Raw genomic sequence first — 27,372 nt, 5'->3', positions numbered from 1 at the left:
TCGGGAGTTCCCTGGTGGCCCAGTGGGTTAAGGATCTGGCACTGTCACTGCTAGAGCTCAGATCACTGCTGTGGTGCAGATTCAGTCCCAGGCCCCGGAACCTCCACATGCCATGGGTGTGGCCAAAAAAAAGATGAATTTCAACTTCAGAAATATTGAAAATATGAGATCGTGCATCTTCTGTGTGGGTATATAGGTTGTCCGGTTGTTTGCCAGCTGCCTTGTGAGTTCCACCAGGGCAGAGATGGAGTCCGATGTAACATAAACCCTCATAAAAACATAGTAGGGCATTCGGCCAGTATTTGTGAATGAGAGAAGGATGGACAGCAAGGAAAATGGAAGTCAAGAAATGGAAGTCAGGAGTTCCCGTCGTGGCACAGTGGTTAACGAATCCGACTAGGAACCATGAGGTTGCGGGTTCAGCCCCTGGCCTTAGTCGCTTAGCCTCAGCAGAGGGCGATGCTTTTGCCACTCCCTCCTTCCCAGTAGGTCAGAGAAAAATGGGCTCAAAAAGGTTTCTGTTCACAAGCATGCTCCCTAACTAGCTTGTAGCAATTTTTCTATAAATCCTCCCAGTGCTGCTTCTGTAATCCAGGTAGGACATTCCAAATCTTAATTCTGGTGGCAGCATTCCTAGATCACATACTTGGATTTCCCACATGAAGATGAATACTGGGGGAACAATAATCAGTAATCAACAGAACAATTTACTGGATCAACAATCTCATACTAATTAAGGACAGGGCCATTTGCAAACAGAAAGAAACAGGTAATGGACTTCCCGTCACAGCTCAGCAGAAACGAATCTGAGTAGCATCCATGAAGACACAGGTTCAATCCCTGGCCTTGCTCAGTGGGTTAAGGAACTGGCGTTGCCGTGAACTGTGGTGTAGGTTGCAGACTTGGCTCGGATCTGGCATGGCTGTGGCTGTGGTGTAGGCCAGTAGCTACAGCTCTGATTCAACCCTTAGCCTGGAAACCTCCATATGCTGCAGGTGCAGCCCTAAAAAAAAAAAAAATAGAAACAGGTAATAAGATGTCCAAAGCGTAGCCCCAGTAGATGTGCCTCAGTATCTTTGGGAAAAATCTTGTTGGCTCCCCAAGTTAGGACCCTGAAAATGCAGCAAATACATTGTGTAAGGCACCAGAGAATTATATAAATGAGGAAAAGTTTGGGAAATGAGCAGGTGTTTTCTCTTCCTTCTCATTAAGGAAATCAAAGCTGGATTTGCTTTAGACTGGCTAGAAAAACAATCTAGTGGAGTTCCTGCTGTGGTGTAACAGGATCAGCAGCGTCTCGGGAGCGCTGGGATGCGGTTTCATCACCTGGCCTGGCACAGCGGGTTAAGGATCTGGCATTGCCGCAGCTGTGGTTTAGCTCACAACTATGATCCCTGGCCGGGGAGCTCCATGTGCCATGGGGTGGCCCAAAAAGAAAAAGGAAAGAAAGAGAGAGAGAGAGAGAGAGAGAGAAAGAAAGAAGAAAGAAAGAAAGAAAGAAAGAAAGAAAGAAAGAAAGAAAGAAAGAAAGAAAGAAAGAAAGAAAGAAAGAAAGAAAGAAAGAAAGAAAGAAAGAAAGAAAGAAAGAAAGAAAAAGAAAAGAAAAGAAAGAGTCCACAGAGCAATGGCATGGACTCCTGTTTATCAGGGTAAAGTCAAGTCTTTATTGGAGATGATTATAAACTTCATAGACAAAGGCTGAGTTGCTTTTGTGGTTTATGTTTTAAGTGGAGGTTTAACCTTGCCGCCCTTCCAGAAAACCATAGATGATAGGAACTAAACCTGTGTGCTTGAGTTACAGATGAGCCCAAGGCCAGCTGGATTTACTGGGTCAGGAACCTTAGCGCCAGTCACGTCCCTGCAGTACACTGGGGACCACTAGAGGCTTTGGAGCCAAGGAGTGGCATGATCTGACCTTCGTCTTAACTGGATCACTCTGTTGAGAATAGATCAAGGCACCAAGGACAGAAGTGGAAAAACGAGCTGGGAGGCCATTGCAGTGGTTCCAGGGAGAGGACTGTGGGTCAGGGGCTGGGTGGGGGTGGGCATGGGTGGACCATGAACGTGGTGAGAAGGTGTCAGATTCTGAGTATATTTTGAAGGTAGAGCCACATGGGTTTGCTGACTGATCAGATATAGAATGGGAGGGTAAGAGTGAAGTCAGAGGTGCTTCTGAGGTTCTCAGCTTGAGCAACTGGGAAAATGACTTTGCGGTTTCCTGAGATGGGAAAGGCAATGAGAGGAGCAGGTTTGGGAAGGGGATCAAGAGCTCAGTTCTGGACGAATTACGTTTGAGATGCCTACTAGATATTCATAGATGTTTAGTAAGCACTTGGATATGGTCCAGACTCCAGAAAGAACTCTGATGGAGATATAAATTTGAGAGTCATCAATGCTGAATATCGATCTTACCAAAAAATTGCAATGTAGCTGCCATGGGAGGCTGGTGGAGGAAAACGTGTGTGTGTGTGTGTGTGTGTGTGTGTGTGTGTGGTGAGGGGGCTGTGTAAGAGGTGGAAGCTTCATCTCCTGTAGCTGGAAGTCAATGGTTGATAGTGAACTTGGAAGAAACTCAAGAAATAGCTGTATATGCATCCTAAGAAATGATCATCCCTGTTCTACTCAACATCTTTACATTTTTTCTTCCTCGTCTTTCTTTGGAGGGTATTTTTTAGAATTTATTTTTATTTATTTTTAAACAGCTTTATTGAGACACAGCTCATATACCATCCAATCCATCCACCTAAAGTAGACCGATCAGTATCTTTTAGTATAGCCCATCATTACAACCAGTTTTAGAGTTTTCATTTAAAGCCAAAAAGAAGCTCTAAACCCCTTAGCCATTGACCCTGATCCCTCTGTCGTCCTTCTCCCCCAGCCCTAGGCAACCACTAATCTACTTTTGTGGCTACAGACTTGTCTGTTCTGGGTTTCATAGCAATGGACTCGCCGTACAATATCTTGTTCTCTGTATCTGGCTTCTTTTACTTTGCTGGGTTTTTTTGCGGGGGCGGGGGGGGCGTTGATCCTTCTCCTTCTCTCCCAAGTCCTGTCTTTTCAAGCTCGTCCTCATGTTTCATATTTTTTGGTCCCTACTTTGCAGAAGCCACTGTCATCCCTCCTGAAGTTTGTCTTTAGAAAGTCCTACCTTTGGAATCTCCGCCATGGTGCAATGGGATTGGACGCAGGTTCAATCCCCAGCCTGGCACTGTGGGTTAAAGGATCTGGCTGTTGCCACAGCTGTGGCATAGGTCATAACTGTGGTTGACATCTGATCCCTGGCCCGGGAACTCCATATGCCATGGGGTGACCAAAAAGGAAAAAAAAAACAAAAACAAAACCCTACCTTCATTTGTGGTCCTCCGAAGCAAGAAGACACGGCGCTATAACACCACCAGTGATCGCCGTCCAGAGCTTTGAAAGAACCAGGAAAGTTCTGGAGAAGCCCCTTTGGTCTTCCTGGAAGTATCTGAAAAAATTTCCTTGAAAACTGGGCTTCCTGGTGATTTCAGCCTACATTCTAGACAACTTAAAGTTTATCAGTGGTATCCCTTACCTAACTACAAATGATAAGGTACAGAGAGCTTTTGAGAAAAATCTGCGTTGCATTTGATGCTATAGCCTTATGAAATATTTCTGTTCCCAAACTCTTCTTTTGTGTTTGCACAAGTGAAAGTGATGTTTTTTTCGATTGAATTTTACAGACTCAGCAGCAGTTTTATTTTCAAAGGCCTATAGGTTGCCCAGGACAACAAAAACTTTTTCCACACTGGCATTTGACTCAGGGTTGAAGCAGTGCTGAACCTGTTTTCCACTCATCTGGTTTATCAGATGATGTTGTTTCAAAGGAGTGGCCATAATGTCCAGGATACACGGTGGTCCTCTTAAAAAAAAAATAAATAAAACAAGAAACTCCAAAGTAACAGAAACAACTAGAAAGGGTTTTAGTCTCCAAGCTCACAACATTCAAATTTTGATCCTCCATCCAGAGAGGTTTCTCTCAAGCTTTCAGAGCACAATTTATGGAATGTTTGAAAAGAAAACCACTTCTGTAATACTTGGCTTTTTTTTTTTTTTTTTTTTCCTTTTCAGGGCCACACCTATATCATATGGAGGTTCCCAGGCTAGGGGTCTAATCGGAGCTGTAGCTGCCGGCCTACACCACAGCCACAGCAAAGAGGGATCCAAGCCACATCTGTAACCTACACCACAGCTCATGGCAACGCTTGGCTCCTTAACTCACTGAGCGAGGCCAGGGATCGAACCCACATCCCCATGGTTGCTAGTCAGATCTGTTTCCACCGAACCACGGTGGGAACTCCCCATGGGGGCTTTTTATGTGCATTTATTATATAAATTAACCAACTACATGAACAGAGGAATAGTCCCATTTGCAATGCAAATATAACATTCGTACAAAAAAGGACAAAATCAAATGAAACGTCTCTTGATTTAAGGCACTTAACACAATAAGGCTGTCAAATATTTTTTGTCTTAAAACAGATACCATAGAGATGAAAGTTAAAGGACAACAGTATCTTAAATCATAGCATATAAAAGGAATACGCCACAGAATACACGCTATTCTTTTTTAAAAAATGAGAGGTTATTGAAAGGTTTTTAGTATGTGAGGGACGTGATTTGTTTTGCTGTGTGAAGAATCTATCAGAAGGTGCCAACGTCAATGCAGAAAGAGCGGGTGGAGAAATTACAGCGGTTTCGGCAGGGGCTTCTCGAATTTTGTGTACAGGCAAATCACCAAATCACATGGGAGTCTTATTAAATGTAAATTCAGATTCAGAGGTCTGGGGTGGGACCAGAGATACTGCATTTCTAACAGGCTCCTAGAGGAAGAGGATGCTCCTGGTCACGGACCACACTTGGGTGGCAAGGGTTAAGAGCAGGGCGGTAACAGCACAGACAGAGGAAATGGATGAATTTCCAAGCGATGGATGGATTAACTGATTAACCAGGGGAAGACAATGCAAGGGCTGGGGATTTGTGAGTGAATGAGTCTGCGTGATCAGATTAGCCAATGCTGAGAACGCAGGAGGAGAAGCCAGTTTGTAGGGGGAGATCTTGACCTTGGCAAACATCCACATGGAGATTACAGGTGGGATAGTTGGATTTACAAGTCTTGAGCTCAAAAGAGGACCAGAGATATAAATTGGGAGTTACCAGGTTAACTAAATGGTATAATGGACCCAAGGGAGCAAAGAGGAATGACAGGGGCTCTGGAACTGAGCCTTAAGAGCGTCCAGTATTTAACGGTTTGGTAAAATAATTGAGCTCACTGGGGAGACTAAGAAGGAGAAACCTAAAAGGTATGAGGAGGAGTTCCCATCATGGCTCAGTGGTTAACAAATCTGACTAGGAACCATGAGGTTGTGGGTTCAATCCCTGGCCTCGCTCAGTGGGTTAAGGATCTGGCATTGCCGTGAGCTGTGGTGTAGGTCACAGATGAGGCTCGGATCTGGTGTTGCTGTGGCTGTGGTGTAGGCCAGCAGCTGTAGCTCCAGTTCAACCCCTAGCCTGGGAACTTCCATATGTCGAGGGTGCAGCCCTAAAAGAAAAAAAATAAAAATAAAAGCCTGCAAATTGCCCATGGGATATATCTGCCTATGTCATTGGTGAATTTTGTGCAGAGAAGTGGGGGTGGCCCTGGATTGGAGGGATCTGTGGACTGGTGAGGGAGGACACAAGATCGGAAGGGTCTGAGAGGGGACGATAAGGTAACAAAATAGAACACAGTTCCAAGAAGTTGTCGTGGAGGGAGGGAGACAGTCGGGATGGTAACTGAAGGTGAAGGGGGTGTCGAAGAAGGATTGTTTCTGTAGCTTTTTTAAAAGAAGAGACATGAGCATTTTAAATGCCCATGGGAGATATTGAGCAGAGAAATTGAAGATGCACAATTGACAGAGAACCAAAGCTAGCACACAGTCAGTGAAAAAGAGAGGCGGGCTGGAGGAAATGGACTTTGATGTGAGGAAGCCCATGTCCCTTCTTGTAACGGGACGAGAGACCTGGAGCGATGTCAGCAGGTCTATAGACACGGAGCTGAGATGCTGAGATTTCTCATCTGATGGCGTCGGTTCTCGGTGAAGCAGGAAGGAAGGTTGGTCATCGGCTAAGAGTGATGGACTACAGTGGGAAGAAAGACCACCTAGAGGGGCAGAGGGGGTCTACAGGGAGTGCTGGGCCCCATCTGAGACTGGTAATCGTAGATCTGTAGCCAGCCCACCCCACAGTGAGGTTTACCCCAGGTGTTAGGCTTCCCAGGTGCCAGAGAGAGAAGATGGATTTTTTTTTTGTTTTTTTTTTTTGGTCTTTTTAGGGCTGCATATACAGCATATGTAAGTTCCCAGGCTAAGGGTCAAATCAGAGCTGCAGCTGCCAGCCTGCACCACAGCCACAGCAATGCCAGATCCAAGCCACTCCTGTGACCCAGACCACAGCTCACAGCAACGGAGGATCTGTAACCCACTGAGCGAGCCCAGGGATCCTACCCTCATCCAATTTTTTTTTTTAGTGGCCACACCTGCAGCATATGGAAGTTCCCGCGCCAGAGACTGAATTCGAGATGCAGCTGTGACCTATGCCGAAGAGCTGCAGCAGCAACGCTGCATCCTTTTACCCACTCGGCTGGGCCAGGGATGGAAGCTATGCCTACGGCAGCGACCCAAACTGCTGCAGTTGGATCCTTAAGCCACTGCACCACAGCAGGAACTCCAGAAGATGGACCTTTGGTCTAGGATTAAATGCTTGCTAGGTGAATGTGCAAAAAAAGTGCAGGGACATGCAGAGTGTAGTTTAAGCTATAGAAAAGAGCTTCTGTGGGCTACAGGACCTGGTACACAGTAAGGCCCCCAGGACTGTGTTTATTAGCACAGAGAAGAAAGATAATTCCTCCCCTCCCCCTTGCCCTTGAGTTCCTGCTCAACCACCATCAATCACCTGCACACACAACTCCGACCCCTTTGTTCTCAAGGTATTTGTGTAGAATGTAGAGGGTGGTTGGAGGTTGATGTGGTTTCTTTTTAAAATAGATGCAGTCATTTTTCAGGTTTTTTTTTTTTTATTTGTCCCCACTTCATTATCATTCAGGACGATTATAAAGCCTCAGAAATTGGGGTCTTTGCTTAGACACTCAGCTCACCACTGCAGCAATGTTACCTGCAGCTGATTCTGAGTTTCAGTAAATGAATCCACTTAAGAAAAGTAATCATCATATGAGCCATGCTATGTAATTTATTATAATCATAATAATTTTTGAGATTCCTTATGGAGAAAATCACATTTTTCTAAATATAGTTCCACTTAAGGTCTTCCCCCCCCCCCCTTTAAAGGGTCTTATTACTGCTGCTCGTCTGTGAGGAATGCTTTTGGTCTGCTAATCTGAAAATTAGAAGTTTCTCCCAAAGAAGTGGATTTCAGCAGAAAGGTCGCACTAGGGATGACTAGTGACAAAATCAGGAACATGTTTTGGTACAAGGAATTAGGAAGTTGGGCAAATAATATTGCTTCTTTAAGGCTGAGTTTCGTCATCTACACATTGAGAAAATTAGAAAATACAACTTCCAATACTAAGAGTTGGTAACTTCTCTGTCCAAACAGTAGCCACTAGCCACATGGGGCTATTTAAATTTAAATGTATTACTTGAAATACAATTTAAAAATCGGTTCACCAGTCACACTAGCCATGTTACCAGAGATCAGTAGCCCTCTGTAGCTCGTGGTTACTCTACTCTGCAGCAGAGATAGAGAATGTTTCCCTTATTAGAGAAAGTTCTATTGGATAGCTCTGATGTATCACTCTGGTCTTAATACATTCACAACAGACGGAGGATGTTAAGATGCTTCTGGGAACTATCATGTTATGATTTTCCACCTAATCACACTAGGACATTTCTTAAAAACACAGAGTTCCCCTTGTGGCTTAGTGGGTTAAGAACCTGACCTTGTGTCCATGAGGATGGGGGTTCGATCCCTGGCCTTACTAAGGATCTGGTGTTGCCGCAAGCTGTGGTGTAGGGCAAATACGTGGCTTGGATCTGGTGTGGCCCCTAGCCTGGGAATGTCCATATGCCGTGGGCACAGCCATAAGAAATAAAATAAAATGCAATAAGAAAGAAAAGAGAAATTTGAGCAAATTAATAGCAAATAGTTTTTGATTTGTGGTATGCATAATTTTCAGAGGTGGTATTAAAACATGAGAATGGTTCTTTTAATCCTGAAGGGGTGCCTGCCTTAGTATTTTTCGTTGCTGCTGCTGTGCTTCTTCTTTTTTTTTCTTTTTGCTTTTTAGGGCCATGCTCATGGCATATGGAAATTCGAGGGCTAGGGGTTGAGCTTCAGCTGTTGGTCTATGCCACAGCCACAGCAGCACCAGATCCGAGCTGCATCTTCGACCTATACCACTGCTCACAGCAACGCTGGATCCTTAATGCACTGAGCAAGGCCAGAGATTGACCTTGAGTCCTCATGGATACTAGTTGGCTTTGTTACCACTGAGCCACAGTGGGAACTCCTAGTTTCTTCTTTCTTTGTATTAAAAGGTAGTTCTCTGGTGGCCTAGCAGTTAAGGACTTGGCATCACTGCTGTGTCTTTGTCTGATCCCTGGAATTTCCACATACTAGGGATGTGGGAAAAAAAAAGGCATTGACTTGAGTTCCATCCCAAATGTATACCTCAAGACTCCCACCATTTCCATCAATGTTGCATCTCCAGTCTCTTGGTTTCTCAGACCCAAATCCTTGGAGTTATTCTTGACTCCTTGATTCTACTTACACTCCATATCTGTTCCTTAAACAGATCCTGTTGTCTTTGCCTTCAAAATATACCCAGAATTATATCTTTTTCCCTTAGTGCCTGTAATAGCTTCGTGGTCTGCATCACTATCACGTCCTGCAGAAAGAAGAGCCAGAGTCTTCCCGTGGCCTTTTCCACAGCTGCCTTTTCACCATCACTTCCCCACGCAGCAGCCGGAGGAACGCAGATCCTACGACGCCTCTGTTCCAAACTCTTCAGCAGCTTCCTGTTTCAAGTCCTCATCATGGACCACAGCCCCGACGTGATCTGCCCCAAGCTGTTTCACCTCTTACATTCCCTCTTGCCTACTCACACTGCTCCTGCCACACTGGCCGTGCTGCTTCAGGCCGTGGTCCAAGCACACTTCCTCTTCCAGGGCTGCTCAAGTCTGAATGGTCAGGGAGACCGCTCCCTCCCTCACTTCCTTCAGGTGTCTGTCCAAGTGTCCCCGAATACAGAGACGCTCCTGGGCCATCTAGCGTATCTAAAATGGGTTCTGTGTGCCACGGTCTCCGCCATCATCCTTCATCCTCACTCGGCTTCGTGTCTCCTGTATTGCACCTCGCACTACTTGATGTGCTATGTACTTGCCGACCAGAATGTAAACTCCCTGAGAACATAGATGTTGATTTGGTTATTGTAATCTCCCAGTCCCTCGATCAGTGTCTAACCAATACCTGTACAGTTCAGAATTGTTAATGAAGGAGTGAATGGCATCTATTCTGCGTGATCACATTTCATCTATAACTGTATGCTCTCCACAGACTGTGAGGTCCTCAAGACATGATTACGTATTATTATTGCCAGCCACCGGCCCACTATGTGGAAAGTAAGCTCGCCATAAAGGAAGTTCCTTGAATATATTTACCTCCCTTACACAGAAGACTATAGGATCATGGAGTTCCCATGATGGCGCAGTGGTTAACAAATCCGACTAGGAACCATGGGGTTGCAGGTTCGATCCCTGGCCTTGCTCAGTGGGTTAAGGATCCGGTGTTGCCTGTGGTGTAGGTTGCAGACGTGGCTCGGATCCCGCATTGCTGTGGCTCTGATTAGACCCCTAGCCTGGGAATCTCCATGTGCCGAGGGAGCGGCCCTAGAAAAAGCAAAAAGACCAAAAAAAAAAAAAAAGACTACAGGGTCATAGATGCAGAATGAATCTTAGGTATTCTGGTCTATAACCATGCCTTTTGGAAGATCACATTTAATACTTATTCTGTTCTGAAAGACCACCAAGAAAGAAGAATCCATCATTTTCTGTTTAACAAATTTTAATTCTCAGCGATTCTTTCTTAAGCCATATCTGAATCTCATTTTCTTTTATTCCGGGATGAGAGGAATTTTAATAAATAAAACTAGTCAGTTATATTTCAATTATGGCTCAATTTAAAAACAAAACAGGAATTCCCATTGTTGCTCAGTGGGTTGAGAACCTGACATAGTCTCCGTGAGGATGCAGGTTCAATCCTTGGCCTTCCTCAGTGGGTTAAGGATCTGGTGCCCCCACAAGCTTAGGTGTAGGTCGCAGATGCTGTGGCTTGGATCTGGTGTTGCCATGGCTGTGGTGTAGGCCCTAGCTACAGCTCCTATTCAACCCCTAGCCTGGGAACTCCACATGCCACAGGTATGACCCTAAAACTAAAAATAAATAAAATAAAAACAAAGCAAACCCAAAACTGATCATTTCTTTTTTTCCTTCTTTTTCTCTTTTATTTCCTTTATCACAAAGAACCTAGGATCACTGTAGAAAAATCAAAAGAAAAAATTATCCATAAGGCTCAAAGATAACATCTCTTAATAGCCTTTTTTATTTATATGTGTGTATATGCAAATATTAAGAAATATTTTTGGCGTTCCCATCATGGCGCAGCAGAAATGAATCCGACTAGGAATGAATGATAAGGTTGCGGGTTCAATCCCTGGCCTTGCTCAGTGGGTTAAGGATCTGGAGTTGCCGTGAGCTGTGGTGTAAGTCACAGACACGGCTCAGATCCCACGTTGCTGTGACTGTGGTGTAGGCCAGCAGCTGTAGCTCCGGATTCAACCCTAGCCTGCCCTAAAAAGCGAAATAAATAAATAAATAAATAAAAATATTTTATTGATGTGTAAAATATACAGAAAGAAGTACATAAACCATGAGTAGCTTAATAAATAATTCAACCACAGCTTAGGTCAAGAAATAGCCCCCCTCCTTCCCATACATAATCATTATCCCATTATCCTCCCTGAATTTAACCACTGATGTCTGACAGCGTAGATTCTTTTTGTCTGTTTTTAAAACTTCGTATAAGTGGAACTATACAGCACTCTGTATGGATACTACTGCTTTATGTCTGCCTTCCTTTACTCAGCGTTATGTTCTGAGCTGCATTATACACACACACACACACACACAATCTCTCTATTAAATCTCTCTTTAGTTGTATCTAATAGGCTTTTAAACCTATGAATTTTTTAAAAATTATATTTTTTATTTCTAGAATTTTTACCTGATTTGTTTGTTATAGTTCCAGTTTTCTAGAAAATTCTCTTTTAATTTCTTGACTATATTAGTCATATTTATTTTAGTGTCCTTTCTTTTTTTGTCTTTTTAGGGCTGCATTCGTGGTACATGGAGCTTCCCAGGCTAGGGGTCAAATTGGAGCTACAGCTGCCGGCCTATGCCACAACCACACCAACGCCGGATCTGAGCTGGATCTTTGACCTGCACCACAGCTCATAGCAACACTGGATCCTTGACCCACTGAGTAAGGCCAGGGATCGAACCTGCATCGTCACGGGTGCTAGTCAGATTCATTTCCACTGAGCTGTGATGGGAACTCCTTTAATGTTCTTTCTGATCACTTAGATTGCTCCTACAAGTATGTTTCTCTTGTATCTTTCTCTTTTTGGTTTTCTGTCCATTTTTGCCTTCTTGTATGCCTAGTTGTATTCTGTAAGTTCCTCTGCCTGGTTATTTTTTAATTTTATTTTATTTTTATTGAGGGCCACACATTGTTGACGAAAACAATGTAGAGATGGCTTGAGACTCTAAATGATGGCATCTTCCTGGCGAAGCATTTATGTTTATTTCTGGCACAGAGCAAGCCTAGGGCAGACCTCTTATGCTACTCTACTGAGCTGATTGGAAGCTGGACTTACTCCTTGTGAGCATTAGGCTATTTCTGATTCACCCTTACTTTGAGGATGTCGTGCCGTGTGGTCTCCGTCAAAAGGCTGGGTTGTTTGCCAGAGTTTCTCTTCCTTAGAGGGCAGTGAAATCTAAACTTTGCCCGCCTGGCCCTGTGAGAGTGCCAAACCTCTGTGTTGTTTCTTTTGCCATTAAATTGTCTCTTTCAAATTAGCAGTTGCCTGGAGGAGAAGGGCGGCTCTGAATGCCAGATTCACGTTCCTGGCTTCCCTTTCTTCTGGATCTTGGCTCCACAGTTTGCCTTGCTAGTTCTCTGATAACGTCAAACAGATGCGATTTTTTTCTTCTTCGTTAATTCATCTATTAAGTAATTTGTCTAGCTTTTCTTGTCATTCTCAACAGCAGGATTGTTCTGAAATAATCCAGTGAGCCATTGCCAGATGCCGAATTCTACATATATTCTAGTGAAAAATGTTATTATACTACACATCCATTCCCATAACATACTCTTCTCACTTATCCTCTTTATTTATTTATTTATTTATTTAGTCTTTTTTTCCAGGGCTGCACCCGCAGCATATGGAGGATCCCAGGCTAGGGGTCAAATCAGAGCTACAGCTGCCGGCCTACACCACAGCCACAGCAATGCCAGATCCGAGCCACGTCTGTGACCTACACCTCAGCTCACGGCAACACCAGATCCTAGACCCACTGAGCGAGGCCAGGGATCGAACCTGCAACCTCATGGTTCCCACTGAGATGGGAACTCCATCTTCTCATTTATCCTTATGTGAACCATCTTTAAGTCCATTTATCTTTAATAAATATACCAATATTAATTCACGTGATAATTTAAAATCACTACATAGAATTTATACCATTCTATGAGTGAATCATATTTTTTTTAAACAGACCCTCATAATTGGGCATTTAATCCGTTTCTATTTTTTCTCTATTATAAACATCAATACAGGAGTTCCCATGGTGGCTCAGCAGTTAGCGAACTCAAGCAGCATCCATGAGGACACAGGTTCAATCCCCGGCCTCGCTCAGTGGATTAAGGATCCGGTGTTGCGGTGAGCTGCGGTGTAGCTGGCAGATGCGGTTCAGATCCCGTGTTGCCGTGGCTGTGGTGTAGTTCCCTAGCCTGGGAACCGCCATGTGCCACAGGTACGGCCCTAAAAAGACAAAAAAAAAAACCAAAAAACCCCAAAACATCAATACAATGTTCATCTTCACAATACACATTTCTAAATAGTTGTAATTATACCAACTATAATATCTTTAAATTAAAGTTTTAAAGTATAAATTATTTAAAGGTTTTTGTTATATTACTAAAGTTCCCTCCAGGAAAATTATATCAATGTACACTTCCACCAGCAGTGTATAAGTCCCAGGTTTCTTATATTTTCAAGCACTTTCTAAATAATAGAATTTTAATTTTTAAATTCTCCTGTGTCTAACATAAATATTATTATATGAGTCTACTATTTCCCATACCAGGAACACTCTTGGGATTACAATAAAAAGAAATTAAACTTGGACCTTGCCCTTAATTTTGACCTCATAATTCTTCATAGATAGTCCATGACTCTTTTTATTATGAAGGTTTATTGCTCCTGTTCCCGGAAGGCCTGAATCTTCCATAGGAATCTTCCTCCTATTCCCACCAGTCATGCATGTATTTTGGACTCTGCCTTTCTCGTAATACAGTCATGTATTATGGACTTATTTATGACACACAGTCCAGGGGAGCTCCTTGAGCTCAGCTCTATGTCTCCATGTGGTGTGGCTGGAGTTTCTCCTCCTTCCTGTACTTCCCTACACTCATCCTGCTTGAACGCTATTCAGGGGTCCGATCACTCCCTTGACTCCCAAGGTCACTCATCTAGAGCACAGGTCAACAAACCATGGCCCCGGGGACAAGTCTGGCCTGCTCGCTGCGTTTGTAAACAAGTGTCCTTGGAACACATTGTGCTGGGTTGTAGGAACATTGACTACGGCTGCTGTGCTGACACAGCTGTGGAACCGAGTGACCCTGACGGGGACAGAGGTCACATGGTCTATAAGCCTAAAGTATCGACTCTTCGGCGGCCCTTTCTGGGAAAAGTCCGCCAAACCCCTGATCCATATAGTTCTTTTCTTTCTGTCTTTTTAGGGCCACACTCACAGCATATGGAGGTTCCCAGGCTAGGAGTCAAATTGGAGCCGTCGTTGCCGGCCTATGTCACAGCCACAGCAACGCAGGATCTGAGCTGTGTCTGCGGCCTACACCACAGCTCAAGGCAACACTGGATCCTTAACCTGCTGAGCAAGGCCAGGGATCGAACTTGCGTCCTCACAGATGCTAGTCAGATTTGTTTCCCCTGAGCCACAACGGGAACTCCATGATCCACATACCTTTGTAAGAAGATCTTGAACTTGGTAAGAAAGACTTCTCCACTACCAGACTAAGCAGCTGTCTGGAGTAAACCTCCATTTCCCCCATTCTGTGGGCAGAGGGCTCTTGTCTGCTCAGTGTCATTTCTTTAGGGCGTAGTTCCCCATGCCCCTGCCATGAAACTGTCCTCTCTCCCAGGATTCTGGTCTAAAGCTGGCTGATTGCTACCTCTTATGATTTAGGACCTGGATCATGTGAAGACTTTGGACTCCATAGGCACAGAGGATGAAAAGTTATGAAATCCACACCTATAAAAAGAAGCATGGCATTTGTATGGCACACTGGTCCAGACGGAAGAGGATGCTTCCCACCCCCACCACTCTGGAGCTCTGGGGGCCCTGGCACTGCCCAGCTGCCATCCTGGGGTGCCCAGCCCAACACTTGGGAGGCTGTTGGTATAAAAAGGCCGAAATTGCAATGGAAAGCTTCCAATTCGAGGACCCCAAATCGAGGACCCTGACGTACTCATGGCTTTGGTCTCCTACTCAGTTTTCAAGGGCCACTAGGGCATTCACAAACCTGTGATGGTTTAATCCCCAAACCATGGTCCCCCAACTTTGCCCCAAGGGGTCCTGAGTACTGCAGAGCCTTCACAGGAGTTCTGTGGGGGTATTTAAAAATTTCTAGGAAATACAGCAATATAAAACATCTGTCAGACACCACACAGACAGGTACTCCCACCGTTTCAACAGAGATGAGGCTACATTTTTCTCTTTTCTTTCCTCTCCTTCCCTCTCCTCTCCCCTCCTCTCCTCTCCATTCCTTTCCTGCCATGTAGAAGTTGCCAGGCCAGGGAATGGAATCAGTCCCACGGCAGTGACCCAAGCCACTGCAGTGACGGCACTGGACCCTTAACCCACTGTACCGCAAGAGTACTCCGATGCTACGTGACATCAGATCCTGCAAAGCAATTGCTTATGGGCAGGTGCTATGATAAAAAGCGCAAAAATCAATGTAAGACAGAATTGAAGGTGGTGATGCCCAGTCTGGTCCTAAGGTTTGGAAAGTTGTGCCATGTCCAACAGGAATACATGCCCTCCTACCAAGCATTTGTGATGACTTAAGAAGAAATTAAATTTTGCCATTTTCTAATTTACAGTGGCATTTCTTCAAATGGCTTCTAAATTATGAAGAGAGAACTACTTCAGTCGTTTGTACCTAGCTTCTTAGTTCGTTGGACTGTTAGGTATTTCTGTTGGCTCAGAGATGTCATGGGAAAATTTTTTTTTCTTTTTTAGGGCCGCACCTGTGGTATATGGAAGCTGCCAGGCTAGGAGTTGAACCAGAACTGCAACTGCTGGCCTACACCCCAGCCACAGTAACACCAGATGTGAGCCTCATCTTTGACCTACAGCTTGTGGCAACATTGGATCCTTAACCCACTTAGCGAGGCCAGGGATTGAACCCATTCCTCATGGATACTAGTCAGATTTCTTACCACTGAGCCGCAATGCAAACTCTGCCATAGAAAATTATTAGTACAGTAACAGTGCTGTAAAGGAGAAAGTTTGGCTATCTCTGCACTAAGACAATTCCCAGGATCTCAAATCCTCAGCAGTAGGAGGTGGGCTGGTAAAGTAGTGCCACCTCCAGAAGGGTCAGCCTGTCCCCACGCCCCTCTCCAATGTGGCCAAGAAGAACATAGCAGAGGGAGAGCCTATCAAAGAACAGAGCCGAGCATGGCCCCAGTGGCTGACCCAGGCCCTCGCCCCACTGCCTTACGTTCCATCTAGACTTGACAAAGAGGGGTGCATGTTATCCAGAGCATCTGGACTAGGAAATGGATGGTCTCACTAGAGAGCACTTGAGCTTGGACCTGCTTTGGGGAAGAGGTAAGTACACGGATGGATATGTATAGGTTGGCTGTATCATGTTCAGGGAGAGAGATCAGGAGAAACTAGATGTATGGGAAAAGAGAATGTGTGTGCACACAAGCGTGTGTGTGTTGTGTGTGTGTGTATGTGCGCGCGCGCACACATGCGCGCGTCTGTTCATGTGGAAAACAGTCAAGGGCTGGGATGTATCGGGCCAGCTGTCTTTCTTCCATTGCGAATCTGCCCTTTCCGCACTGCATGCTCTCTGGATGGGACTCTTCCACCTCTCTGTCACCTTGGCCTCTGGCCACAAGAATGCATATGCCCAAATTTGAGTTCCTTCACTAGACGTAAGAGAGAAAGTCCCTCTCTCTGGGGTTGCAAGGACCCTATAGAGTGACTTGTCCTCGCATAGAGAGAATCTACAGGAGGATGAAGCCACGCAGAGCTTAGCAGGAGTGACAAAGCGTTTTGATTTTATCATTGAACCCACCCTCCTGGATTTATCCACGCCTGATTCCGCCCAGGCTGGATTTTTGTCACTGAGCTAAAATGTCCCTTTTGTGCTTAGGAAGCTTGGAGCTAGGTTTCTGTCGCTTGTTATTCAAAGAGCTCTGACTAACAGTGCCACTAGCATAGCTTCTGAGGCAAGCAAGCAAATCTGGGCTGGAAAAGCAAGGGACGGGACTTCACGCTTGTCGTTTTGCAGGCCAAGTCTTGATGACAGTGTTGTGTTGGGCCCGTACTTTGATGAGGATTCCAAGTATCCTTGGTTCTGTGCATTCTGGAACTCATGCCTGCAACCGATGCCTGCAACCCAGAGGCACATTACCTTTGCGTGGCGCACACACTGTCCCTTAAGCCCATTGTTCCCTGGATCTCCTTGACGTGAAAATGAAAATCGTTTTCTACCATTTGTCTGCCTTGTCAGAAAACAGGGCCAAGGGCTTTTAAGAAGTGGTGCTGCAGGTCCATGACTGTAGGGTGGGCGACATCACCCTTCGAGAGGGATGATTTCATTGACGTCCTTTCTGGATGCACCTGCCAGCAAGCCCAGCCTCAGGAGAGAGGAAAATCTGCACAGCGCCCGATGAGTCTTCGTATACGGAAGCCTTTATCAGCTGATTGGCAGGGTCAAGTGGCCACTATTCAGAGGGCAACAAGCCCTGTTAGTTGGCTCTTTGCCAGGCGCAATTGCACATGAGAATGGTTCTAGTGAGCCTGTTCCAAGGAGTCCTTCTGAATAGCCTGAGCTTCCCTCGTGGGAGCCCCTAGGACTGTCAGGCCAGGAATGCACAACAGAAAACCCCCAGCCCAATGGGGGCTCAGACTCAAACTCTCTCGGTGAACTCTGCCCTCAGGGGTGGAGGCACTAAGAGAGAAAGACCTCAAGGCACAAGCTTTTGGCTGAAATGAGTGCTTATTACTTTTGCTCTCTGCAAAATATTCTGGACTCTCTCCTGGAATGTTTTGCCATGTGTTCCAGGTGATTTCTTCTAATTAGAAATCCTAGAGTTCCTGCTGGGGCACAAGGGGATTGGTGGCATCTTGGGAGCGCTGGGACAGCGGTTTAATCCCTGGCCCGGCACTGTGGGTTAAGGATCCAGCATTGCTGCAGCTGCAGCATCGGTCGTAACTGCGGCTCAGATCTGATACCTGGCCTGGGAGCTCCATATGCCAGGGTGTGGCCAAAAAAAAAAAAAAAAGAAAGAAAGAAAGTAAATGTTTTCGATTTCTCTTGTAGTGCAGTGGGTTAAAGATCTGATCTAGCGTTGTCACTGCAGCTGCCTGAGTCGCTGCTATGGCACAGGTTTGATCCCTGGCCCTGGGAACTTCCACAGACTGTGGACGTGGCCCAAAATTTTTTTTTTAACCAAGCAAACACCTGGTGCTGCTCTCAGTCATCCAGTGATTGGAGATGGGAGCTCTGGTTTCTAAGCGAGGTAAATTTGAGGGACTACGCCCAAGGAAATAATGAAGCAACGCCTCTGAGCAGAAATGTGAAGTATGACGCGAGTCGAAAGGTCCATAGGCCTTGGGAGAGGAGAAAGGAAGTTCTCATTCAAGGAGCTGAGCCCGGAGGAGCCAGTTAAAGGGGGTGACGGGAAACAGGTGTCCCTTGAAAGGGGTGTGTTATGGGCTGTCCCCTTGCTCCATTCAGATGTTAAAGTCTTGATCTGAAGCATTTTAGAATGTGCTTGTATTTGAAGATAAGGTCTTTAAAGAGGTAATTCAGGTAACATGAAGTCTTTAGGGTGAACCGTAATCAAATATGATGAGGGTTTCTACAAGAGGCGGAGATCAAGGCACAGGCACACACACGGGGAGAAAGGGCTGTCCACAGGCCAAACAGAGAGGCCTCGGGAGAAACCAGTTATGGAGTTCCCATCGTGGCTCAGTGGAAACAAATCTGACTAGCATCCACACAGGACGAAGATCTGATCTTTGGCCTTGCTTAATGGGTTAAGGATCTGGCGTGGCAGTGGCTGTGGCTGTGGCTGGCAGCTGCAGGTCCGATTTGATCCCCAGCCTGGGAACCTCCGTGTGCCGCGGGTACAGCCAAAACCAATCAGGCTGACACCTGGATCCTGGACTTGTAGCTTCCAAAAGACTGGGAGGCAAGAAATTTCTGTCGTTAAAGCACCCCACCATAGCTGGATCTTTCCCTAGGGGGTTTAGTATATCTGCTCTTACTGTCAAGTCAAACAGCTGTGACTAGACATGCTTCTTTCCACTGATCTTAATTATCTGTCTTCCTCTTTTGTGTCTTCACCTGCTTAACATGTGTAGAAATTTGTGAAACCTTCTGTTACTTATCCAAGCCACTCATATTTCTCTTTAAAGTTCACCACGTAAGTCCCTTTCTTTAATCTGTAAATTTAAATTGCTAATGTGCTCCTTGTCTCACTGTTCTTTATAAAGTGGCATTTGGGGGTGTTTATCTTTTCAACTCAGAAGGAGAAGTGAAGGGACTGATTGTTGAATTCTTGTTTTCGGCTGAGCTTTTTGAGCTCTGCCGAGACTACAAGCTGGCTTGGGGGAGGTCACATACAAGGGTTCTATATTTGGCGGGGTATGCAAATGGCCTTTGTGGTCCCAAATCTATGTGAGAGCACAATTCATTGCCTAATTCATGTCTTAAAGTCAACACAAAAGACAAAGAGGGTCAGGGGATGGAAATCGCTCCATGGGTTAGTAAGTATCTCCATGGAGACCAGAACATGCCTAATCTCTATGGAGACCCTCGAAGGCTCTCCTCCCGAAACGGCAGTAGTGTAAGAGGTGTTGTCACTCCCACTGAGAGTGGAGGGAAAGCGACAAGAGGAAGAAGGTGAGAGGATAATCCTCTCCTCTCCTTAGTGGAAATTAAGGCTGTTGTGACCAATCTGAATCCGTTGGTAGTGTAAATGTCTGAAGTTAGGGTTCTGGGAGACCATATTCCCAGGAGGAGCTGGGGCACCTGGGGATCCAGTTGTTTATACTGCCCAGCGCTAAAGCGGATGTCTGACCTAAGTTGGCATTCCAACGATGTGTTAATATCTGAACGAGTTAGAGGTTCCTTGGTGGGTCAGTGGGTTAAGGATCGGCATTGTCACTGCCGTGGCCTGGATTGATCCCTGGCTCTGGAACTCATGTATGCTGTGGCACATGAATTCCATGTGAAAAAAAAAAAAAAAAAAGAGAGAGAGAGAGAGAAATATCTAAATGAATGCAATGAACAATTGGGCAGAGTCTCATCATTGGCTCAGGCCCTATCAATTATCTCTGCTCTGCTAAAACAAAGGGAGTAGGCTACTGTCGGGGGAATACTGGCTGATGTCTGCACAGTGACAGAGCAGAACTAGTAACTTCTATTTTGCTTTTCTCTTCTCTTTCAAGGAGAATGCTGCTCGACTGTATAAATATGGTCAAAGGAGGACCGTCATGCTGAGGGGGAGATAAACAGAGTAGAGGGAAATAGACCAGCTAATGAATGCCAGTCATTCATTGTGTCCAGATAAATTCTATCCTATTGTAATTTACATATTCTTAGCCTCCCCAGCCTCTGGATACAAAACAGGATTCCAATTACTTTTTTTTTTTTTTGTCTTTTTGCCATTCCTAGGGCCGCTCCCATGGCCTATGGAGGTTCCCAGGCTGGGGGTCTAATCGGAGCTATAGCTGCCAGCCTATGCCAGAGCCGTAGCAAGGTGGGATCCGAGCCGCGTCTGCAACCTACACCACAGCTCACGGCAACACCAGATCCTTAACCCACTGAGCAAGGGCAGGGACCGAACCCGCAACCTCATGGTTCCTACTCGGATTTGTTAACCACTGAGCCACGACGGGAACTCCTCAATTACTTTTTTTTTGGCCAGCCTGTGGCATGCGTAAGTTCCCAGGCAGAGATCGAACCCACGCCACAGCAGTGACCCAAACTGCTGCAGTGACAATTCTGGACCTTAACTTGCCACAAGAGAACGGGACTGGGATTCCGATTACTTTTTATGCCCAGATCATTATGGTTCAATGCTGCAGTGGCTCATTTGTTGGAAGTCAGCCCCCTGCCACAGTGGGCCTACAGGTTGAGTTCCCTATGGCAATATCTTAGATCAGTGCCTACACACGGTTGTCCACTTGTCCTACATCTTCCTCCTCTTGCTGCCGTGTTACGGCCTGAAGGCTGACCCCAAGGAGAGACCTCTTAGCACGATGGTCTCTTTTGGTTGAACACTGACTGAAAAAAAAAAAAAATCACCTTTAATTCCAGGGATAGCCACTGCAAAATCTTGGTGTTTCTATGTCCAGGTTTTTTTCTTATTTACATATAAAATTATCTATGTGTGTGTGTGCATGTGTAAATGATATATATTTAAAATTTAAATATAACTTTTGTATGAAGTAGCCTTGAGATCAGATTATACAGACATTGCTTTGTACCCTGCATTTTCTTCACAATATATACTGAAAATATTTTCCCATGTTACTGGAAATACATCATTTTTAATGACTGTATGAATCTATCATCATTTAACTAACCATCTCTGTTAGACTTTAAATCTGTTTCCAGTTTTCCCACGATCATAAATATCACTGCATCACATCTTTTTATATCCATTCTTCTGCACTTCTTTTTATTTGTCTTAGGATATGGTACTGTAAGTAAAATTCCTGGGTTGAAGATGACGAAGATTTTTAAGATCCATTCTCTTGCCTGTTTTGCCATCCACCCCTTTATGTGCCCATTTTTTAGATGCACTAAATTTACACATGCTGGCACGCTCCCAAGTATCAGGGTTCATGCTTTTCTTAACTTTCTATTTGTTACATTCTCTTCACAGTACTTGGGGGTGACACGGCTTCACCACCAAGTGACAAGGTCTCTGAAAGTCCTCTGGACCATTTAGGAGGGTGGCGGGGGGGGGGGGGGGGGGAATACAAATTTCCAAAGGGAAGGCAAAGATTACATTTTAGCACCTCACTCCTAGTCTGATCCAGAGCTCTGAATACAGTGACACTTCAGAGAATAAACAATCCTTTTTTCAGGGGGAGGACTTTTTAGTTTTTTCCAATAGTCTGTGAACTCGTGGGGGCTCATTTTTGTTTGTCCAACCTCGCCCGCGGTGCCACGTGGGCATTCACCGGTCCTCACAACCGGGGATATGGCACATCACTTCAGTGGCTGCCACTGTTTGTCGTTGTAAACAAAATACTACTTTCTGGAGGCAGCACTGATTCATTCCTTCTTATTTCTTTCCTCTGTAGTTGGAGGAGAGGTGTCTAAAAGGTGGAGGCAGCGGAAAGAGCGGGAGAAGGCCAGGGGAAAGTCTAGACAGGGTTTCCTTTCATTGTGTCCCTTCCTCCTCCCCCTCCCTCCCCCACTTTCCCCTTCTCGGGGGCAGACGATCCCCTATTGTAATTTACATATTCTTAAATTTGCATATTCTCCGGGGCCCAGAGAGGGTGGGGTTCAGCCCCCCACTCCTCAGCTAAGTTTACAGCTCCTAGTATTCCAAGCAGGGTGTTTTCAAGTCGCCAAAACGCGGAATTAACTACTCTCGGCCTCTCCCCTCCCGCTTTCCTCCTTGGGTTGGTTGGAAACTTCACCCAGACACCAAGAAGCTCCGCCCTGGTAGTTTTGAACCGGCCACTGGCTGAGGCCCCGCTGGGCACGCTCCCTCTCGAGGTCCCCCTGGCCCCGACTCTGCCCCCGGAGAGGTCGCCGGGAGCCCGCTTCCCCGGGGCCAGGCGGGGAGGGGTGGCCTCGCGCGGAGGGCAGGAGGGAGATGGTCTGGCAAGAGTTGGCACTCACCGAGCCCTGGCCGCCCAGTCCCCCGGGGCGCCCGACTGGCCGGGGCCTGGGGGCGGTCGCCCCGGGACCGCCTGCGATTGTGTCCCCCTCCCCACTCCCGCCCGCGCGCCCTCTTCCCAGCTCCGCCCCGCCGGCTGGGAGGGGGGCGCAGCCCGCGGGAGACGCGCGGACCCCTACCCGCCCTGGCCGGCGGCAGCGCAGGCGGCTGCGGCCTAGGGCGCCCGGCGGCCGCCAGCCTCCTCCTCCCCCTCCCGGAAGCGCGGGGCGGGGTCCCCGGCCGGGCCGCGGGGGCGGGCGCGGGGGCCGGGCCGGGGCGGGGCGCGCTCGGCGCTCGCAGGCTCGGCCGGCTGTGCGCGCCCACTCCGGCTCCAGGCGGCTGGCGCACGGGCCCAGGCCGGCGGCTTCCAGCCGAGAGGCAGCAGCAGCAGCCGCCGAAGCGGCAGCGGCGGCGGCGGCGGCGGGAGCGGAAGCAGCTCGCGGCGAGGCCCCGCGCCCCTGGCAGCCCCTCCCCGGCGCGGTGCATGGAGACGCGGCCCGCCGCCGGCCCCTGAGCCCGCCGCGCGGCCCGGGACCCGCGGGGGCTGGGGTGGCCTCGGGCTCCGGCCGGCCCACCGAAGCCGGACTCGGGCTTGGCCGGCCGCCCCCGCCGCCCGAGGGCTGCGCGCGGCCCGCGGGCCTCGTCGCCCGCGCGGATCGCCGCGGCCCGGCCGTCCCGTCCCAGGAAGTGGCTGTCCTGACCGCCATGGCTCACTCCCCGGTGCAGTCGGGCCTGCCCGGCATGCAGGTAGGCAGGAACCCGGCCGCCGAGGGCAGCGAGGGATGCTCGGGCCGGGGCGGAAGCGGGGAACTTGGCGGTGTAAACACGGCCCCCTCCCCCTCCGCTGCCCCTTCCGGGGTCGCGCTGGCCTCCCGCGCCGCGCTCGCAGCCCCCGGGGCGCCCTGAGCGGCCCCGCGGCCTCGGTCTCGGGGGCGGAAGGGTGCAGGGACCTGGGGCCGCGGCCTGGAGGCGGCCCCGGCGGGCAGGGAGTCGCGGGGGTCGAGGGGACCGTGGGGGTGCCGGCGCTTCGCCTTGCCCGCGTCCTCTGCCCCCGGCGCCTCCCGAGCCGCAGGCCCCGCGCCGGCCCATCCCCGGGGAGAAGTGATGTGGGGAAATGCCCTTGGAGGCCCGGCTCGCTCTCTGGGCCCCGGCGCGGGCGGCGGGCGCTGGAGGCCCCGGGCCGCCCCGGCGAGGGGGCAGTAAAGTTGAGAGGCGGGAGGGGAGCCCCGGGCGCGCCCCGACTGGTCCGGGGCCCGCGGGGCGGCGGAGGCAGGGCGGGGTGGAGGAAGGTGTAACTGCCAGCTCCACTTCCAGCGCGTTTGTTCCGCGCGTTTCCTCCCGGTGCCGACGGAGGGGAAAGTGCGAGCCCGTAAACCTTCCGGAAGAAGGGATCCATCGGACCCCGTGCCCTCGAGGGTGGATCCCGGCACGCTGGGCTTTGCCTTGGATCCAGCCCAGTCCCTTCCCAGTAAACCTCCGATGCTACTTGGTGGCTCCTTGGCCTTCCAGTGACTTTTTTTGGAGTGGGGGCAGGGGTGCGGGGGGTGGGGGCGGGGAGAGAAGTTGCATTTCCAATTTACAGGACTGCGTGAAAGTTTTTCGCCATGGGGGACTGTTTAAAAACTCTTTGAAAAATAAAACCCCCGTCCTTGGCCAGTTTGTAATGTTTGTAAGGGCATATAAATGGTGGGAGAATGGTTAGGGTATGTGGATAAAGTTTTGCATTCCCGGTTTAGCCAAGCGAGTTGGGACACACCAGCTTTAAGGAAACAGCCACAAGTCTCCCAGCGGATTATTTATCTTGAGACTTTCTACGGGCTTGTTTTCCTCTCTCCCCCTCACTCTTGAGGCCTGAGAAGTTAGTACCTGGACTCCATAGGACCTGGGAATCTGCCCCCCTTTTGGCGAGAGATCATTGCTCTTTCTCTTAAACCAGAAAAAGAAAACTCGATTTCATTGTTCGCGTTTGCTGGCTAGAAAAATAAGGGCACAAAGTTACCAGAATTTTAGAGTGTTGTTTTTTTTTTTAAATGGAGTAACAGCTTACATTAATAACCTGACTGTGCTTGAGGAAAACTGTCCTTGACTCTGATTTAAAGAATTTTTCAATGCAACATGCGTTTACCACCTAAGCTTCTACTGACTGCTAGGTAAAAATCGGATGTGGTTTCTTGGTATTTCCTAAAATTCCTGCTTTTGTTGGTTTGAATTTAGAGGCAGGAAGGCAAACTGAACTGGGTGAAAAATTATTTCTGACCAGCAGAGCAAGAAGGACCTCTTGTAACATTAAAAAAAAAAAAAATGCATTTGCTCAATGCTTTCTTTAGACTGACTCTTAGGCTGTTAGGTTGTAATCTAGCTCGCACGCCTCACTCAAAGTACCTGGGGGGTGTTCAGCTTTTGTGGAAAGCGAACCAGTTTAAAAAGGAACTTAAGGCCCAGCTGGCTGGTGCCCTGAAGCCAGCATCAGATGGTCACCAGGTGGTCTGTGGTCTTAAACACTTTTTTGGTCCTCATCTTGTCTTCAAGAGCATGGGGCCACATTCTTAAATCTGGGGGAAAAAAAGGAGGTACCTTGCTTTAAATAACTCTGTCTCCCAAATGTTATTTCCTAGGTAGCGTTACCAGGGAACTGTTTGTATTTTGCTTTCTCAGAAAAGCTGTTAAGTTTTTATGTGGATGAAAGAACCAGATTTTCAGCTGTTAGAGTTTTAGGGGCGCGAAGGTGGCGTCTGACCGAGTTCGCCCTGTGTTTAGAAGTTTCTGCACACACTGTAAGGTGATGGGTTTTGGTGCCCTTGAGGGAGGAACATTCCTTTCCTCTCCCTCCCTTAAACTTCAAAAGGAAAACAACAGGCACATTGAGTTTCTACTTTGAACCTGCAGCTGCTCCTGCCCAGGGAGGCCGTCCTCAGAGGTGTCATGGAGGGTTTAAGGAAAGGCGCACCTGCCTGGGATGGCCCTCTAGGCTGAAACTGGAGGAAAGAAGGACCCTGTGCCCTGTCCTGGTCCATCCTGTCTTCCTCCTCTTCTTCTTGTCTCCTCCTGACCAGGGTTTATAGATTGTTGGCTTAAAAAACTGCAGAAAGACAGCAGAGTGAGTTCGGGCAGCCTAGAAAGAAACCTGAATGAAAGAAGATCAATTCGAACAGCATTTTTCTCTGTCTTGCAAGTCATTTTTATGCCTCACCTTTCTAGCCAATAGCTCTTGAGGCATAGGTATTATCTGTGCCTTTTTCTAGATGTGGAAGCCATCGGAGATGTCCTCGAACAGAGCAAGGGGAGGTAGTGTGTTAAGTGGCAGATTTATGATTGGCCAGAGGCCTTTGCTGCCTTCAAGACCATACTCCTGCTGGCTATGCGGTATTATTGCTTTACTATTACTTTTGCAGAAATCAATGCTTCTTTCACTCCAACTTGGGTTTACTGAAGAAATTAGAAGTATGAGATATTTTGTTTGTTCAATCAACAGCCGCTATTGATCACTCTTGTGCCAGGTGCTCAGTGAGGGTTGGTGACTGTAAATCTGAATGAATTTTATCCTTTTTAATAACTGTTTCATGAGGTTGCTGGGGGCCTTTCTTTTTTTCTTTTTCTTTTCCTCTATTTTTTTTTTTTTTTACCTCCCACACCCCAGTTTCATATTAGCAAAGGGGAAAAAATAGACATCGTGAGCTGACTGTAGTAACTACGAATAGACCAAGAATTAGGTTGAATTGTGGATTTAACTACTCCCTGTCCTTCACCGAACACGTGCTGTTTGACTCAGTTTAATTCAGATTAAAAGAAGAGCAAGTTTCAGCTGGAGGCAGGCGTCCTGATAAGCTGTTCGTTGCCTAAGTTGTGATTTAAAGAGAATGAGATTTTGGTTTATAAATTTCTGTGGCAGAATCTTATCCGTCCCTTTCACCCTCCTCTGGACGGCGACCCACGTACGGAGTATATTTTGCATCAAGACCTGAAACTGAGAGTTTCACATCCTCATGGCTTGTGATGGGCTCTTGTGGGATGCATTTCATTAAAAAGAAACAAAAATAGCCGTTGCAAAACGGAATTGATTTCACAGCTGACTGTTGAAAATGTACTCGTAGAGATGGACCATGTGTAGTAGAACCCGAGTTCGTTCAGCGTGTTTTGAAGGCGTCGCGCAGGTCAGTTGTTCTCGCGTCTGAGCCTATAGACCGTTTACAGGAACAGCTGGAAAATTTAAAGTCTTTACTTAACCTCGTCTTCCTTTTCTCTGGCTGCTTGGAGAAGCCCTTGCTGAGGACGCCCCTTTGTGTTGGGAGGGCAGGAAGGACGTGTAATGGCCCGTTTGGACGAGTGGGGGACTTTGCTCCAGCGCTCCCTGAGCCTGGGGGAGGCTGTGTGCTCTGGAAATCCGGGAGAGGAAGGCACACAGTAGGACAGCTGCATTGAATTGCGGCTTCAGTGTGCGCAGACTGTGTTCCTCCCAGTGCCCCATTCCGTGGTTTTTCCTGTGTCCGTGGAAGAGGCCTTCCCACGTCCAGCCCATTGCCGTCTGCACCCTGGGAGAGAGGTTGCCCTGCGCGTGTGACCTTCGGGGTGTTTGTGAGGCGGGGGTCTGGAGGCACCTGGAGGGGAGCGCGGGGACCTCTAGAGCGTGGGGCCCGCGTTCCCACGGCAGGTGTAGCTGCGACCCTTCTGGCCCTTGGACGTGAGCGTCCCAGCGAGGACCAGTGAGGGTGCTGTGCCCAAGGCGGTTCAGAGGCGCTCAGAGAGAGGCCCTGTGGCGGGGGGGCTGCTGGAGCGGGTTCCTCCTGCTCTGGGAACCCCATTCCTCCGCACACATGCTAGGAGAGGAGGGAGGGATGCTGGGGAGCGCCGGG

At 47.7% G+C, this 27,372-nt stretch overlaps 1 protein-coding gene across 2 annotated transcripts in view; it reads left to right on the top strand.

Annotated features, from left to right (window-relative positions):
* The first annotated feature begins 22,821 nt into the window (after positions 1-22,821).
* Positions 22,822-27,372, top strand: part of STK24 (serine/threonine kinase 24) — a 106,212-nt gene continuing 101,661 nt past the window's right edge. For both annotated transcript variants that reach the window (XM_047756236.1, XM_047756234.1), the window contains exon 1: positions 22,822-23,269. In XM_047756236.1, the coding sequence (XP_047612192.1) occupies positions 23,228-23,269 (42 nt within the window). In that variant the 5' untranslated portion in view covers positions 22,822-23,227. The remainder of the gene's footprint in view (positions 23,270-27,372) is intronic.

Source organism: Phacochoerus africanus, chromosome 13 (assembly GCF_016906955.1).
Source record: "Phacochoerus africanus isolate WHEZ1 chromosome 13, ROS_Pafr_v1, whole genome shotgun sequence".
Lineage (NCBI taxonomy): Eukaryota > Metazoa > Chordata > Mammalia > Artiodactyla > Suidae > Phacochoerus > Phacochoerus africanus.
Note: the sequence above shows the minus strand (reverse complement) of the source record. Positions and strands in the feature narration are given on the sequence as shown.